The sequence below is a fragment of the Chenopodium album genome, chromosome 26, assembly GCF_948465745.1.
Source record: "Chenopodium album chromosome 26, dcCheAlbu1.1, whole genome shotgun sequence".
Taxonomy (NCBI): domain Eukaryota; kingdom Viridiplantae; phylum Streptophyta; class Magnoliopsida; order Caryophyllales; family Amaranthaceae; genus Chenopodium; species Chenopodium album.
In genome coordinates this window covers 34,024,140-34,038,067 of record NC_137859.1, presented here as the reverse complement: position 1 = coordinate 34,038,067, position 13,928 = coordinate 34,024,140, and the positions used below count along the sequence as shown (strand labels likewise).

The window sequence follows — 13,928 nt, the reverse complement described above, 5'->3', positions numbered from 1 at the left end:
CAATTTTATGTTCCGAGTTTTTTTTCTGATCTGAGAAACATCCGAAAGAGTACCTACATGTGAGTGATCATGTTGTATTGTACATTGAATATATATACCTTATCGATACAAGGACTGTACTGGAGAATATATATACCTAACTAAAAAATTTCTTACTAGGATATAATTTTATAACGTGAAAGTGAGGGATAGCTCAAGTGGTTAGAGCCTTCCTCCCGATTCTAGGAGATCCTAGATCGAATCTCACCACTGCCATTGTGGCTCTAAACACCAAAAAAATAAAAAATAAAAAATAAAAAATAAAAAAATAAAAATTGTAACGTAAAATAATATCTTTGTTTCTCTTTTTTTTTATTATTTATTTATTTATTTTTAGACAGGTTTATTTTTTTTTTTTTTGTAGGGAATATCTTTGTGTATCTTAGATATTTTTACTTACATGGTATAAGATTATAAATCGTTTTATAACCCTATATTTTATATATTGATCAATTGAAAATACTTTAATCGAGGAGTTTCACAATATAATCTAACATTTAGCAACAATGATCAAGTGTGGTTGTTGAACATGAATGTGACGAAAATGGAGTTGAAATCAATTGCTGGTAAATATGAATGAGAAATACAGAGAAAAAATATTGAGACCTAAATTTAATAACATAAATAGACCTGTCGATTTATATTAAATATAAATATCAAATTTAGACTATTTATTATTCCGATTTACTACAAATTCAAGAAAAATAGATCAGGTAAAGGATAGTTGTTCTGTAATTTGTGTCTCTATGAACACAAAACTCTCTATAAATTAATTTTCATCATATCAATAGGTCTTTTCCCAGAAGGAATGGATTGAGTGTAAACTTGACCATAGTCCTTGAGCCTTTTGTATAATTGTGGCCTCTCTTCATTAATAAGTTCTTTTAGTGGGCCGATCTCTTTGTCTAGGCTTGGGATGAATAGCATGGCTAAGGACATTCGATCGTATTGTGGGTTCACCACTGCCTTGTGGGTTGGACTCTTAAAGACACCATTGCTCGCTATCTGCAAAAAGTAAAATTAAATATAATGGCAACCATTAAATAAAATGCTTAGAACATCGTGAAAATTAAGCTAATTTTCTAGTCAATGAAGGACGAAGGGAGTATTTGTGGACGAAGAAATTGATAATTTGATAGTCTTAAAAAGTAGTGCATGTAGTTGGATTATTAACACTACCTCCATCTGGTCACCAACAAGGATGGTGAGGGCATGAGGGATGACGGGAACACGAAACCAACGATCATCTTTGAGGACTTGAAGGCCTTCAACCTCTTTGTCTTGCAAGAGCATGGTAATGGCGGTTCCATCTCCATGAGGTTTAAGTCCAACAACTTGATCGGACATTGGGCATCGAGGGTAAAAGTTGAATCTTGCATGAGTATTATCTTCATTTTCATCCCCCCATAGCTCCAAAAAACGCTCTTCTTCTAAGTTAAGAGAACGTGCCATAGCCTTTAGAAGTGTCCCAAGTATCATTCGGTTCTTCTTTGAATATTCATGTAAGGTTGTCCTGCATATTTTTAATTAAAAAAAAAATATATTTAGCATAAGTGATAGTTGAATGATTTCAAAAGCTACCTCCATTTCATATTATTTGCAAGAATTAGACATGTATGATTTCAAATGCTACCTTCGTTTCATATTATTTGCAACAATTTGACATAAATTATGAGTATGCTACCTCCGTTTTATATTATTTGCAACAATTTGACATAAATTATGAGTAGACTAAATGTCTAATTCATGCAAATTATATGGAGGCAGTAAAAACATAGGACTCGGACCCAAACCCTAGCTACATGTACGAGAAAGTTACCTAAATTGTTCGGGACTTTTAGGCCAAAATCGAAGTTGGCGTTTGTCCTTAGGATAAACTTGGAGATGAAGCTTGTCATTCCAATTGAGACTTCCACGTTGAACAGTATTTGTATTTCCGTAACCTTCCAAGTCCTCTCCTTTGGAGGAGTACTTTTCCTTTTCTTCAAGAGGTAGTTTGAAGAATTGTTTGCTCATTTCTCGTACCTTGTCTAGCAATGAAAGTGGCATGCCGTGATTTACTAGCTATAACACACACATACAATATTACAATGTTAGAGTTACATAAAACATATTATTGTATATTTGTACATATCATGGTTGCAAAATAAACAAAATGTTGGATTGTAAGAAGGGATAACCTGAACACAACCCCAAGAAGTGAGAGCAGAGCGAAGCTTAGCAAGCTCATCAGGGGACGATGAAGATAAGAGAGAAAAATCGATAGTTGGAGTGTCCATCAATGAAGGAGCGCCATCGTTACCAAGTTGGTAGTCGTCCTTGGTTAGTAGGTAACCTTTGGGCACAACACCACTTTGGAGTATTTCTTGAACAGGCATAAGTGTAGGTGCCATTGCTACTGTATAGGTTTAATTTAAAACAAAAAACTAATGCAATTTTGTTAGTTAATATGTGATTTAGTAATTAACTAAGGAAGTGATTTGTAAATGGGACGTAGGAGGTCCAGCTTATATAGTGTGGCTGATCATAGTAAAGGTATATACTTATATTTGACTAAGATTATTATTATATGATTAGCTTGAAATAATCTAGTTGTCCAAGTTGTAAATGTCGAAACTTCTAGATGATCTAAAATTTTGACTGAATTAGGGAGTGATTTTTGTAGTTGTTTACCAGAATTCAACCCGTATAATTTTCCAAAAAATGCAAAGAATGGAAAAGTATGCCTTTGTTAGTATGTTGATACGATTTTACGAACATGTAGGACTAGTATAAACTCGATGTTAGTATAACTAGCTAGATTCAATTTGTTGTTTATTATGTGAAACGAATATTTACATCGATGCATTGACAAACAACAAAAATGATCAAAATCGCCGACATTTAGAGTGAATGGACAACCATGCCCTTAGTACTTCACCACTATCTTCTTTTTTGCCACTAATCACTAACAACTTGACACCACCACCCTAATCGGCGATGACCACCACCGTGACCAGCGACCCACCACATTCCCTTGCCGATAGGAAGGTGGTGGTTTTTTTTTTAATTTCCGACAATCGTGGTAATCGGAGCCCAAAATCGATTCACTCCATGGTAACCGGTTTTGGGCTCCAGTTACCTGGCACAGTAACCGGTTTTAGTCTCCGGTTACCGGACACGGTAACCGGTTTTGGGCTCCGGTTACCATGGTAATCGTTTACCATGCACGATAACCGGAGCCCAAAACCGGTTATTAGGCACGGTAACCGGAGCCCAAAACCGGTTACCGTGCCCGGTAACCGGTTTCGGGCTTTGGTTACCGCTATTGCCAGAAATAAAAAAAAAACACCACCTTCCCGCCGACGAGGGAAGGTGGTGGCTTGTCATTGAGGGGATATGGTGGGTCATCATCAGGGTAGTGGTGGTTGTCGCCGGTCAGAAGGGGTGGTGGGTTTGCCGTGGAGGAAAAATTGGTGGTTATTTAGTAAGGGCATGGTTGTCCACTCACACCAAATGTTGGCAGTGGTGATCATTTTGGACGGCGGTGTTTAGCAATCCACTTGTAGTATGCAATACAAGTACTATGTAAATTTTTTTTTGTACTAACATCGATCTTTGCTAGCTTCTGCTCAAATTCCAATTCATAGATAGTATGACTAGCCTAATTATCTCTCCATTTTAATCAGTATATATGATCCGAATTATTCATCTCTACTTTACACTTTAACTGTTCTATTCTACATGCAATAATTTTCTACTATTCACAAATTTGCATCAAGCTCTTTGGGGCCTGTTCACATTTACTAAATTGAACTGAATAGATTGGAACTGAACTGAACTGAATAGATTGGAGCTGAATTGAACTAAACTTAACAGAGCTGAAATGAATATTTAATGAGAGAAGGAAATTAAGAGCTAAATTATACTGAACTGAACTGATTAGAGCTGAACTGAACTGAATTGAACTGAAATTAAGTTGAAGTGAACAACCCTTAATGATTGATATGTAAGATAAGTAAATGTACTCAAGTGAGATTTTATTAGATTCATTATATATATATTATCATAATATCAACTATCATAATATATTTTAATGATTGAAATTGTACGTACATTATCAAACCAAAAACGTATAAGTCAAATTGTTGGAAGTAAATTGGAAAGGAGGGTGTATATTAACTTCTTCTTGTGGTATGTACTCGAATATTTCTTCAGTCAATGCCATGCAAAAGAGTAAAAGGAGGTGTCATACTTTTCAAGATTAAGACTTCTTTTATCACCAATTCAACATATCATCCTACGTAGTAGATACAACCACTATAGTTTAATGTCTATTCGAAATATAAGGATTTAGTGAGTGCAATAAGGTCATATTAAGTGTGCTGAACTAGTTTGTCAACGCCTAAACCTCATGCAAGCGTAATTACTTCTCACTAGGCTAAAAGTTTTCTAGCCATAATTCTAGAATTATTTTGCAATTTGCATATATGGTAGATAAGTCGATCTTCCGCAAAATTGCACCTAATAAAGTTGACTAGCTACTAATCAATGTCATTTAATGTATTCAGTTACAGATAATACACTGTGATAGTAGACTAGTAGACTAGTAGTAAGATTATTGTAAGAAGGTTCTATATGTCACTAAGTGTCGTCGAGCTATGCCCTAAAAATTTGTAAGATTTTAGAGTATTCACTCCCGTTTTTAAAGAATTGGTTATCCCAATTATAATACTCCGTATTTACTTAATTAATGAAGATTAGCCAAATTTATGGGGAGCAATTTAAGGTACACATGGTGTACAAAAGGAATCTTGTACACAAGTTTCCTATTGGTTGAATTGGAATATTCCTTGTATGTGGGCCAACTTCATTTTCATTTGAAATTCAAACTTGTTTTTATAATTTTCAACTTTTGAATTTCAAATTTTTCTATCCTTTCACCTACCCAAATTAATGTAGTATATAGTCCCAAAAAAAAAAATCAGATTTTTTTACCTCATTTTTTTTCTCTCTCCTAAATTTTTTTCTCTCTCCTATATTTTCCCCTCTAATGTATCTGGGTACAAATAACTCTTGAAGAACAATATACAAAAATGAGTTTCTGAATTTCAGCTTGAAACTAATTTGTTAACAATGGCGTGAAACTAATTTCATCGTTAACAATGGCGTGAAACTAATTTGTTAACAATGGCGGTGCGATCTGTAGTCGGTTAAATTGCAAACGCCGTGAACATTACAAACAGCAGCAGCCTTTAGTACATGAGTCTTTTTGCGAACATCCACAAGGCACACAACAGCCTGTAGTACATGTAGACTTCCATTTTAATGTTCATGTAGATTTCCATCAGAATTAGAAATATTAGGTGCAAAATTGGTTAAAGATTAGGTTTTACAATTCACCCAAAACAACACTATCCGGAATTTGATTCGACTCCAAGAGAACGATTTGGTGGGATGGTTTTACAAACAATGTAATATATAGTTTTTTTCCCACAAAATGAACGTGCTGATACCCCTTAGTCCAATGGTTAACTTTGAAAGCTGCTTATGCATACATCAAACCACTGTTCGAACACTGTGATGGCATAAATTGTATTTTTTTTTCTGGTTTTAATTATTTTTAACTTTACAGAATCATATCTAATTTTAAAATATCAGAATAACATAAAAGTTAGTGAATGAAACAATGTTTTACGTATATCTTTTATTTAGTTTTTAACTATTTTATGTCCCCTAAAAACATTTTTTATTTTTAAGAATCATTCTTGTTTTAATAAAATCTTGATTGATAAACGTGTCACTATGAGATCTCCGTACAACATGTTTAAAATGCTAGTACACACTGTAGTTTGAAATGAAAAAATAAAACTAATGGTATGTGTTGTGGAATATGTGGACCAGACTTCCAACCGCCATCACCTCCCAATCCACTTTGCCCTTTTTTTCCCTTTTACACATTTTTTTTTCTCTTTCTTAGATCCATTTTTAGTACATGCATTTTAAAGATCAGAATGACATGTTCAAATTCCATAAGGTGTACAATCTGGCATGGTGGGAGGCTTGTATATTATCCTAAGTTGAAGTACAAAGATGGAGAACACCTTGTTGCTAACAAAACATAATTTTTTTTATTTCTTTGAAGGGAACAAAGATATACTTTTAGATGTATAACTAATCTTTAATAACTATTTTTTTTCTAAAAAAAATATTTTCCAATGGTCTAATAAACAAACCCCTTGAGTTATGATGGATAGTCATCTTGTGTTCGATTCTTGTGGAGGTACAAAAGAAATACATTTTGCTTTTTATTTTTTATAAATTTTCATTTTAAGTATCATTTTTGTATTTAAAAAATCAAAACTAATTGTTATTAATATAATATTAAGGAAATCATATTTGTATATATAAAGTCAAAACATACACCATATTGCAAAGTGAAAAAAAAATAAAAAAAACTCTTCTTATTTAAAATGTTTTGCACGTAAATTATTTGTATAATGTGTCCAATCAATTATTTATGGGCATAAGCCAGGAAATTTAGTCTAATAGATACACTATAAAAATTAATTTGTTTTCATCCAATGTATGTGTTGATACCCCTTAGTCTAGTAATAAACAAACCCCTTGAATGACTATGGATAGTCGTCCTGTGTTCGAATCTTATGAAGGTATAAAGAAACACGTTTTGATCTTTTATTTTTTATAAATCTTCATTTTAAGTATCATTTTGATATTTAAAAACTCAAAAATAATTAATATTAATTTTAAAGGAATCATATTTGTATTTGTAAAATCAAAACTTACACCGTATTTCAAAGTCATGAAACTTATTGGAACTTTGTAACACCTTATCAAACTTATTATACCTTATTGAACTTATCAGACCTTACTAAACTAATTTGAACTTATTGTTCCTTATTGGACCTTATTAGTACAAGTATCTATCATTCGGATTAAAATTCGGAATTTAATCAAATCAAAACTGAATTATTAATTCGGATCGGATTCGTACTTTAAATCGAATTGGAATGGATTGAATGTTTTTTGAAAATTCGCACGTTCGAATTGGATTGGATTGACCTTGTTTGAATCCAAAAAAACCGAAATAAATTAAATATGAAATCGTTAGTTTATGAATAAGTATTGTTAATATAATCATGCTAAACTATTATTATAATTATTACTATTTATCATGTAAGCTACTTACGTTTTCAATACTTTTATTAATCGTGTACAACTGTACTTTTAAGAATTAATTTTTTATTATTGTATTTTAATTTTTATTTTCGCATTAGGCCCAAAATATTTGAAACGTATTTTGATTTGCACTCTCATATCGAATCCAAATAACCGAATTTTAAATCGGTTTGAATTAGAGTGGATTTGGTGAGGAATTCAGACCGGGTTGGATTTTATAATTGAAAATTAAAATTATTTTGGATCAAATTGGATTTGGGATAAATTCAAACCAAAAACCGAATTGACACCCCTACTTAGACCTTATTATTAGACTTGATTAGAACTTATTGAAATTTATTAGACCTTATTTAACTTAATGTAACTTATTAAACCTTAATTATTTAACTTATTATTGGACCTTATTATAACTGATATGAACTTATTAGACCTAAAACTTATTTTTATCAGGTGATGAGAACAAGCCCTTAGTGAATGACGGTGTGCAATTGAAATAGTTTTAAATTTGACCGCCTATCAAAATATCTCACTTTGATTAATATATTTAAGATTGAAAAATGAATTCAGGATCCTAACACATTTATTAATATCAAATCATATTTCAATTTCTTGTACATATTCTAGGCTATAATTTGAAAATGAATTCTTATTTTAGTAGCATCATTTTTCAATTCTTTTTAGCCCTTCACTAATGTTATATTTTTACCCCTTCTTGACTTATATGCGGAGTATTTATAATGATAAATTCATGTTAATATCTCTTACCATTTTAACTTTTGTTTCTTCCTTTAAAATAAAGTGTGCGTACAATAGACTTTGTATTTTATTATCTAAATATTTTTATGACAATAGAGCCCTAATTAATTTCATTGGTATAATTTTCAATTTTATTTCAGCTATTCCTAGTTTACTTTTAGTCCACCGTGACTTATTTTAATATTACTTATAATAAGAATTATTAAATATTTATACTAGTCAAGTATATTAGTTTTTAAAATAACAATATAATAAATTTTGCATTACTAGTCTTATAAACTATGGTCATGACATCAAATATTCAATACATTCATTTTATTTATATTTTTATTGTATGTAGTCGATATTGAATGAAACAAGATGCAGAGTCAAGTGGTGCCATAGACTTGTTTTTAAATTATATTTCTTGGTATCAAGTTACTAATAAAAAGTATTCACTGAATATGTTTAGAATCAGTAGACGAATGAATTTATCAAATTTTATTATATTGAAGGAGATGAAGAAACTTTAAGTATGCGCTAATGGTGAAAAGGGAAATTACTTTTTCTCTCCTAATTACTATTTCCAAAGCTAAATGTCAGTGCCACATGAAATTTTACCACCATTAAGAGTTCATTGAATGGGAGTTTAGTGAAAATCTTCCCTCATTTTATTTTCAGTAAAATTTTAAATGTTAAGTAATCATTTTTGGTTTTATGGAATCATAACTAACAAAAGAAATGAACGAATCATTTATGTTCGTTTTACAAAAATCGAAATTAACAAACATATTTGGTCGAACTCTATGACAGTACATTGGTTTGATAACTTCCCAATTTTACATAATTTTTATTTGTTTTTAATATATCAAAATAACAAAGTCATATTTTTTTAAAATTTCTTATAAGGGAATAAAGTTATACTTTTATGTGTAACTCTCTATATATAATAAAAAATGACCTATAAATAATCTTTAATTTTTATTTTTTATTAAATCAAATCTACACAGTGCTCTTAAATAAGTATTTTATTTTTCTAAAAAAAAAAGTATTTTTTAAGTAACAACTTTTCAAATTTAAGAAATTTTAAAAGATAACCACTTCATTTAATACCCAACTTACAATAAATGTAACCTATGTTGATGGATATGATGCGAAACATACAAAACGATTATATTAATTCCCAAATAACTTATATAAATAGTTCATTTTAGTGGATGTTTTTTAATATGATAAATTTAATATATACATGTATGATTTCAAACTCAGCTTAATAAATTGAAACTTACTTGGTAATGGATAACATATATAAATTTAATATTTATAAATGCACGTGTTGATACCCCATGACTTGGTTGGTCAATGCTTTTATATTGTAATAATCAAGTGATTCGTGTTCGATTCTTCACTATACCAGAACTTTAGATCAAATCAAAACTGAATTATTAATTCAGATCGGATCCAGACTTTAAATCGAATCGGATCGGATCGGATCGGTTTGAATTTTTTTGAAAATTCGGACGTTCGAATGGGATTGGATTGACCTTGTTTGAATCCAAATAACCGAAATAAATTAAATATGAAATCGTTAGTTTATAAATAAGTATTGTTAATATAATCATGCTAAACTATTATTATAATAATTACTATTTATCATGTAACCTATTTACGTTTTCAATACTTCTATTAATCGTGTACAACTATACTTTTAATAAATAATTTTTTATATTATTGTATTTTAATTTTTATTATCGCATTAGGCCCAAAATATATGCAACGTATTTTAATTTGCACTCTCGTAATGATTCCAAATAACCGAATTTTAAATATGTTTGAATTGGATTAGATTTGCTGAGGAATTCAGGTCAGGTTGGATTTGATAATTGAAAATCGAAATTTATTTCAGATCGGATTGGATTTGAGCTAAATTCAAACCAAAAACCGAATGGACACTCCTACTTATTATTAGACCTTATTATTAGACTTGATTAGAACTTATTGAAATTTATTAGACCTTATTTAACTTAATGTAACTTATTAGACCTTATTTAACTTATTGGACATTATTATAACTTATCTGAACTAATCTGAACTTATTAGACCTAAAAATTATTTTTATAAGGCGACGAGAACAAACCCTTAGCGAATGACGGTGTGCATTGAAATAGTTTTAAATTTGACCGCCTATTAAAATATCTCACTTTGATTAATATATTTAAGGTTTTTTTTTTTTTTTTTTTTTTTTTTTTTTTTTTTGTTGAAACACATTATTAAACCAAACAACAACATACAATAATCATCATAATATATTAATAAGCGTATTATTACCATTTAAGGAATCATATTGTCTTTAATAGAATCATCCAATATATTTGACATAAATATAAATAGTACAAATAAATAAATAGTACGATAATATATGTGCTGATACCCCTTGGTGTAGTTGGTGAATGCTTTCCTATTATGTATAAGTGATCCGTGTTCGAATCCAAACTACTCCATTTTTTTTTTGGGGTTTTATTTTTAGTTTTCATTTACATAATAGCCATAAATACTAATGTTTCCCATTTTAAATTAGACTTTTAAATACCAATGATACTAATTATCAATAAAACAATCCAAATTATGATTAATTTAAATTCAATATACCAATTATTATTATTTTTGTTTGCATTTTATATTTCATTCACTAATTACCCATAAATAGTAACGTCCTAATATAAATTAGTACTTTTAAATACTAATGTTACGAATCGTCAATAAAACAGTTCGAGGTCTGGTTTCTTTATATCTGAAATTATGAAACTCCTACTACAAACCCAAAACCTTTCCGCATTTCTGAGCATCAAATTCCATAAAACAACATCTTTGCGAATTTAAACAGCATCAAAATGGTATTAACAGGATCAATTTAAATATTGTCTTACTGATTCATATCTAATTCATACAAATACAAACATTTTTCTCAAAGGCATACATATGGCAAAACTTTGTAAATTCTTCACCGCTTGCGAAATTCATACCCGCGGCTGGAGTACCACTATGTTGTTCTTCACCGTTTGAACCATTTTGAAAATTATGTCCATTTCTAATGTTGCTAACCACATCATCAACCCCTTCATTGTCAATGATATTAAACTCATCATCTTCATTGTCAGAATCATGTCCATTTCTATGGTCATTAATCCCCACATCATCCTCTTCATTGCCAATGATATCAATCTCAACATCACCATTCTGAGAATCATGTCCATTATTATTAATATTAGCCTCCACATCTACCTCCTCAGTGTCAATGCTATTAATCTCAACATCTTCATTAAGATCGAATGGAAGTTCCCCAATATTAACAGTTACATCGTTTGATTCTACATCTCCGATAGAACTAACCACGTCGTTTATCACTAAATTCAGGTCAATGTTCAAACGAGAGGCCCCGTTTTCACTTTCCATTACACTGCCACACTGTCAAACACACAGCAGTATTATTTTAGATGCTACAAAATATAAAATGATACTGCAAATTAATATTTTGTTTTTATATTGACTATATGACCCCACGAATAACAAACTGATCCTATAAATAAAAAAATTATTATTAACAGCAATACACACCTCGATTTTATTTAAAAACTGATTCCATTACAATTATACCCAGCAACACACCTTCAATTATATTCAACCCTCACAAACAACAATTATAAAAACAAACAAAACCAAACACAACATAGATATCAATGTGTTACTCGAAACGCTCTACCCTTTCAATTTAATCTTTACATAAAACTAATTTTAACCCAAAAATCATTTACTCAGAATTCATACAATATAAACCCTAATTTATCATAAAAATCAAATTAGGAATTTTAAACAACATAATCCTACAGCTATCAAGATTACCTGCAAATTCTTGTAATTGATTGACGAAATTGAATCGAAAACTTGATTAATTTCTTCACAATTCGTTCCCTAAATCAAATGGGTTGTGTTCTTCGCCGACGAAATTTGGGGGAAAAGATGAATTGCAGGTTCAAGAGAAGGGAAATTTCTTTGCTTAATCTGGAAATTAATGGTGCATTACCCAATAATCGAGTCATTCATTGTTGCCGCCCACACAAATTTTTCCCTCCCACCTTCATCACATTGGCGCCCAGCAGGAAAATTGTACCGCCCAAATTCCCCTCTTCTTTTTTTCCTTTCCCTCTTCTTTTTTTTGTTTCCATAAATACATTGCTGACTTGGCGTTTTTTAATTGGTGGTGTACAAAAAGAATCTTGTACACTTTGTGTACCCCTAGCCTTTTACAAATTTATGCATATAGTTGGACACGATTACCAATCTAGTTCGTCAATAACTTATTTACCTTGTTGCATTAATTAGAATCAAATTGAATACCTTCCACGTCGTCGTAGGCTTTGTATTGAAGGCTTTTTTTATTCTTCTATTTTTTAGGGCTATTCAAGCGATGTAGCTATAGCTTAAAGGTGCTCGATTTTAAGGAAAATCAACGATCAAAATTAGAGCTGGTCACAAAAAGTGAAAGTAAGGAACGAACTATGGGGCACGCCCTAGTCAATCAGGCTGATTGACATAATATTATAAATCAGCCTATTTTGTGGGTCATGTTATGTCCTTGATAATATTATTCTAATGCTATGTACGACCTTTTTGCTTAAGAAACTGACGAACGGAAGGAAATTACAGCTAGCCCACCACGAGCCACAACCAACTCTCCGAAACCAGATCTACGACCGGTCAACCACCTCTTCGACGACCACCGATCAGCCGATCACAACAACGATATACTCCGTCTTCCCACCGATCAACCACAAAGGCTTCCCTAACCCTTTCCACCACCGAAAAGGACGAGAATCGAGGAGAAACTAACCCTAACACCCTCGGCCTTCTTCTTCAACTACAATGGCAGAGTTCCCCCAATGCCGCTTTGCGGCAGTAACAAAATGATAGCCTAATAGAATAAGAGTGTAAATTAGGGGCATATCAACCCCCTAGGGATATCCACTTCTTTGCGAAAGCAATATAACCACCATAGTTAGATATGGTGGGTTGTTGTAATGGAAGAATGGAGAAGGGAGGAAGAAAGGGATGAAACTTACAAAATTATTCCTAATTAAATTAATAAAATGACCCATATACCCCCTAATTTACATAGCTCATCAATTAACCTGATCAACATGTATTTCATCGAACTAACTGGTAGGTTATTCCTAGTCTTGTTACCTAGGTAGAGGTAAATTTTCATTAAGTACGTATTAACTTATCTTTACACAAATCTTCTAAAGTTTGCCCAAACATTTTTCACAAGGGTTCCACCAATAATTCCTTTTTTTAGAGTTTGGGCCAATCTTCTAAATGTGACCTTGAAATTTAGGTTCCATCATCCGTCAAATTAAAATTAAACCCGTATTGCACACCTGGTTTATGGATCCATTGAACTTCGAATTCTAACGCCATATAATCGATCACACATCAAAGGGGAGCAATTTGAGGCACGTATATAACACACAAAATGGATATATTGGCAATGCAATAGGAGCTCTCTTTGTTTGTACGACCATTTAACTTTTCACATTCTCTATAAAATGTACCACAAATAATTCTCAACTCTATATTTACACAAAAGATTACAATATAAACATGTGATATTCTAACAATAGACATTAAGGGCCTGTTCATATTTACTTAATTTCAGTTCAGTTCAGCTCCAATCAGTTCAGTTCAGTTCAGCTCAATTCAGTTCAGTTCAGCTCCAATCAGTTCAGTTCAGTTCAGCTCAATTCAGTTCAGTTCAGCTCCAATCAGTTCAGTTCAGTTCAATTCAGCTTAGTTCAGTAAATGTGAACAGACCCTAAGACGAATTCAATGAAATTTCATTAAATTTCATTAGATTACATTTTATTTCTAATAGATTAACGATAATTTATGGTCCGATAAATGGAGAAATTCCTTCTCTC

At 31.4% G+C, this 13,928-nt stretch overlaps 1 protein-coding gene across 1 annotated transcript; it reads right to left on the bottom strand.

Annotated features, from left to right (window-relative positions):
• Positions 1-801: 801 nt before the first annotated feature.
• On the bottom strand, positions 802-2,432 carry LOC145617078 (jasmonate-induced oxygenase 4-like). Its single transcript, XM_081671771.1, has 4 exons — positions 2,220-2,432; positions 1,859-2,103; positions 1,219-1,552; positions 802-1,044 (listed from the first exon to the last, which is right to left on the bottom strand). The coding sequence occupies exons 1-4, from the start codon at positions 2,430-2,432 to the stop codon at positions 802-804; spliced, it is 1,035 nt and encodes a 344-aa protein (XP_081527897.1).
• Positions 2,433-13,928: the final 11,496 nt, after the last annotated feature.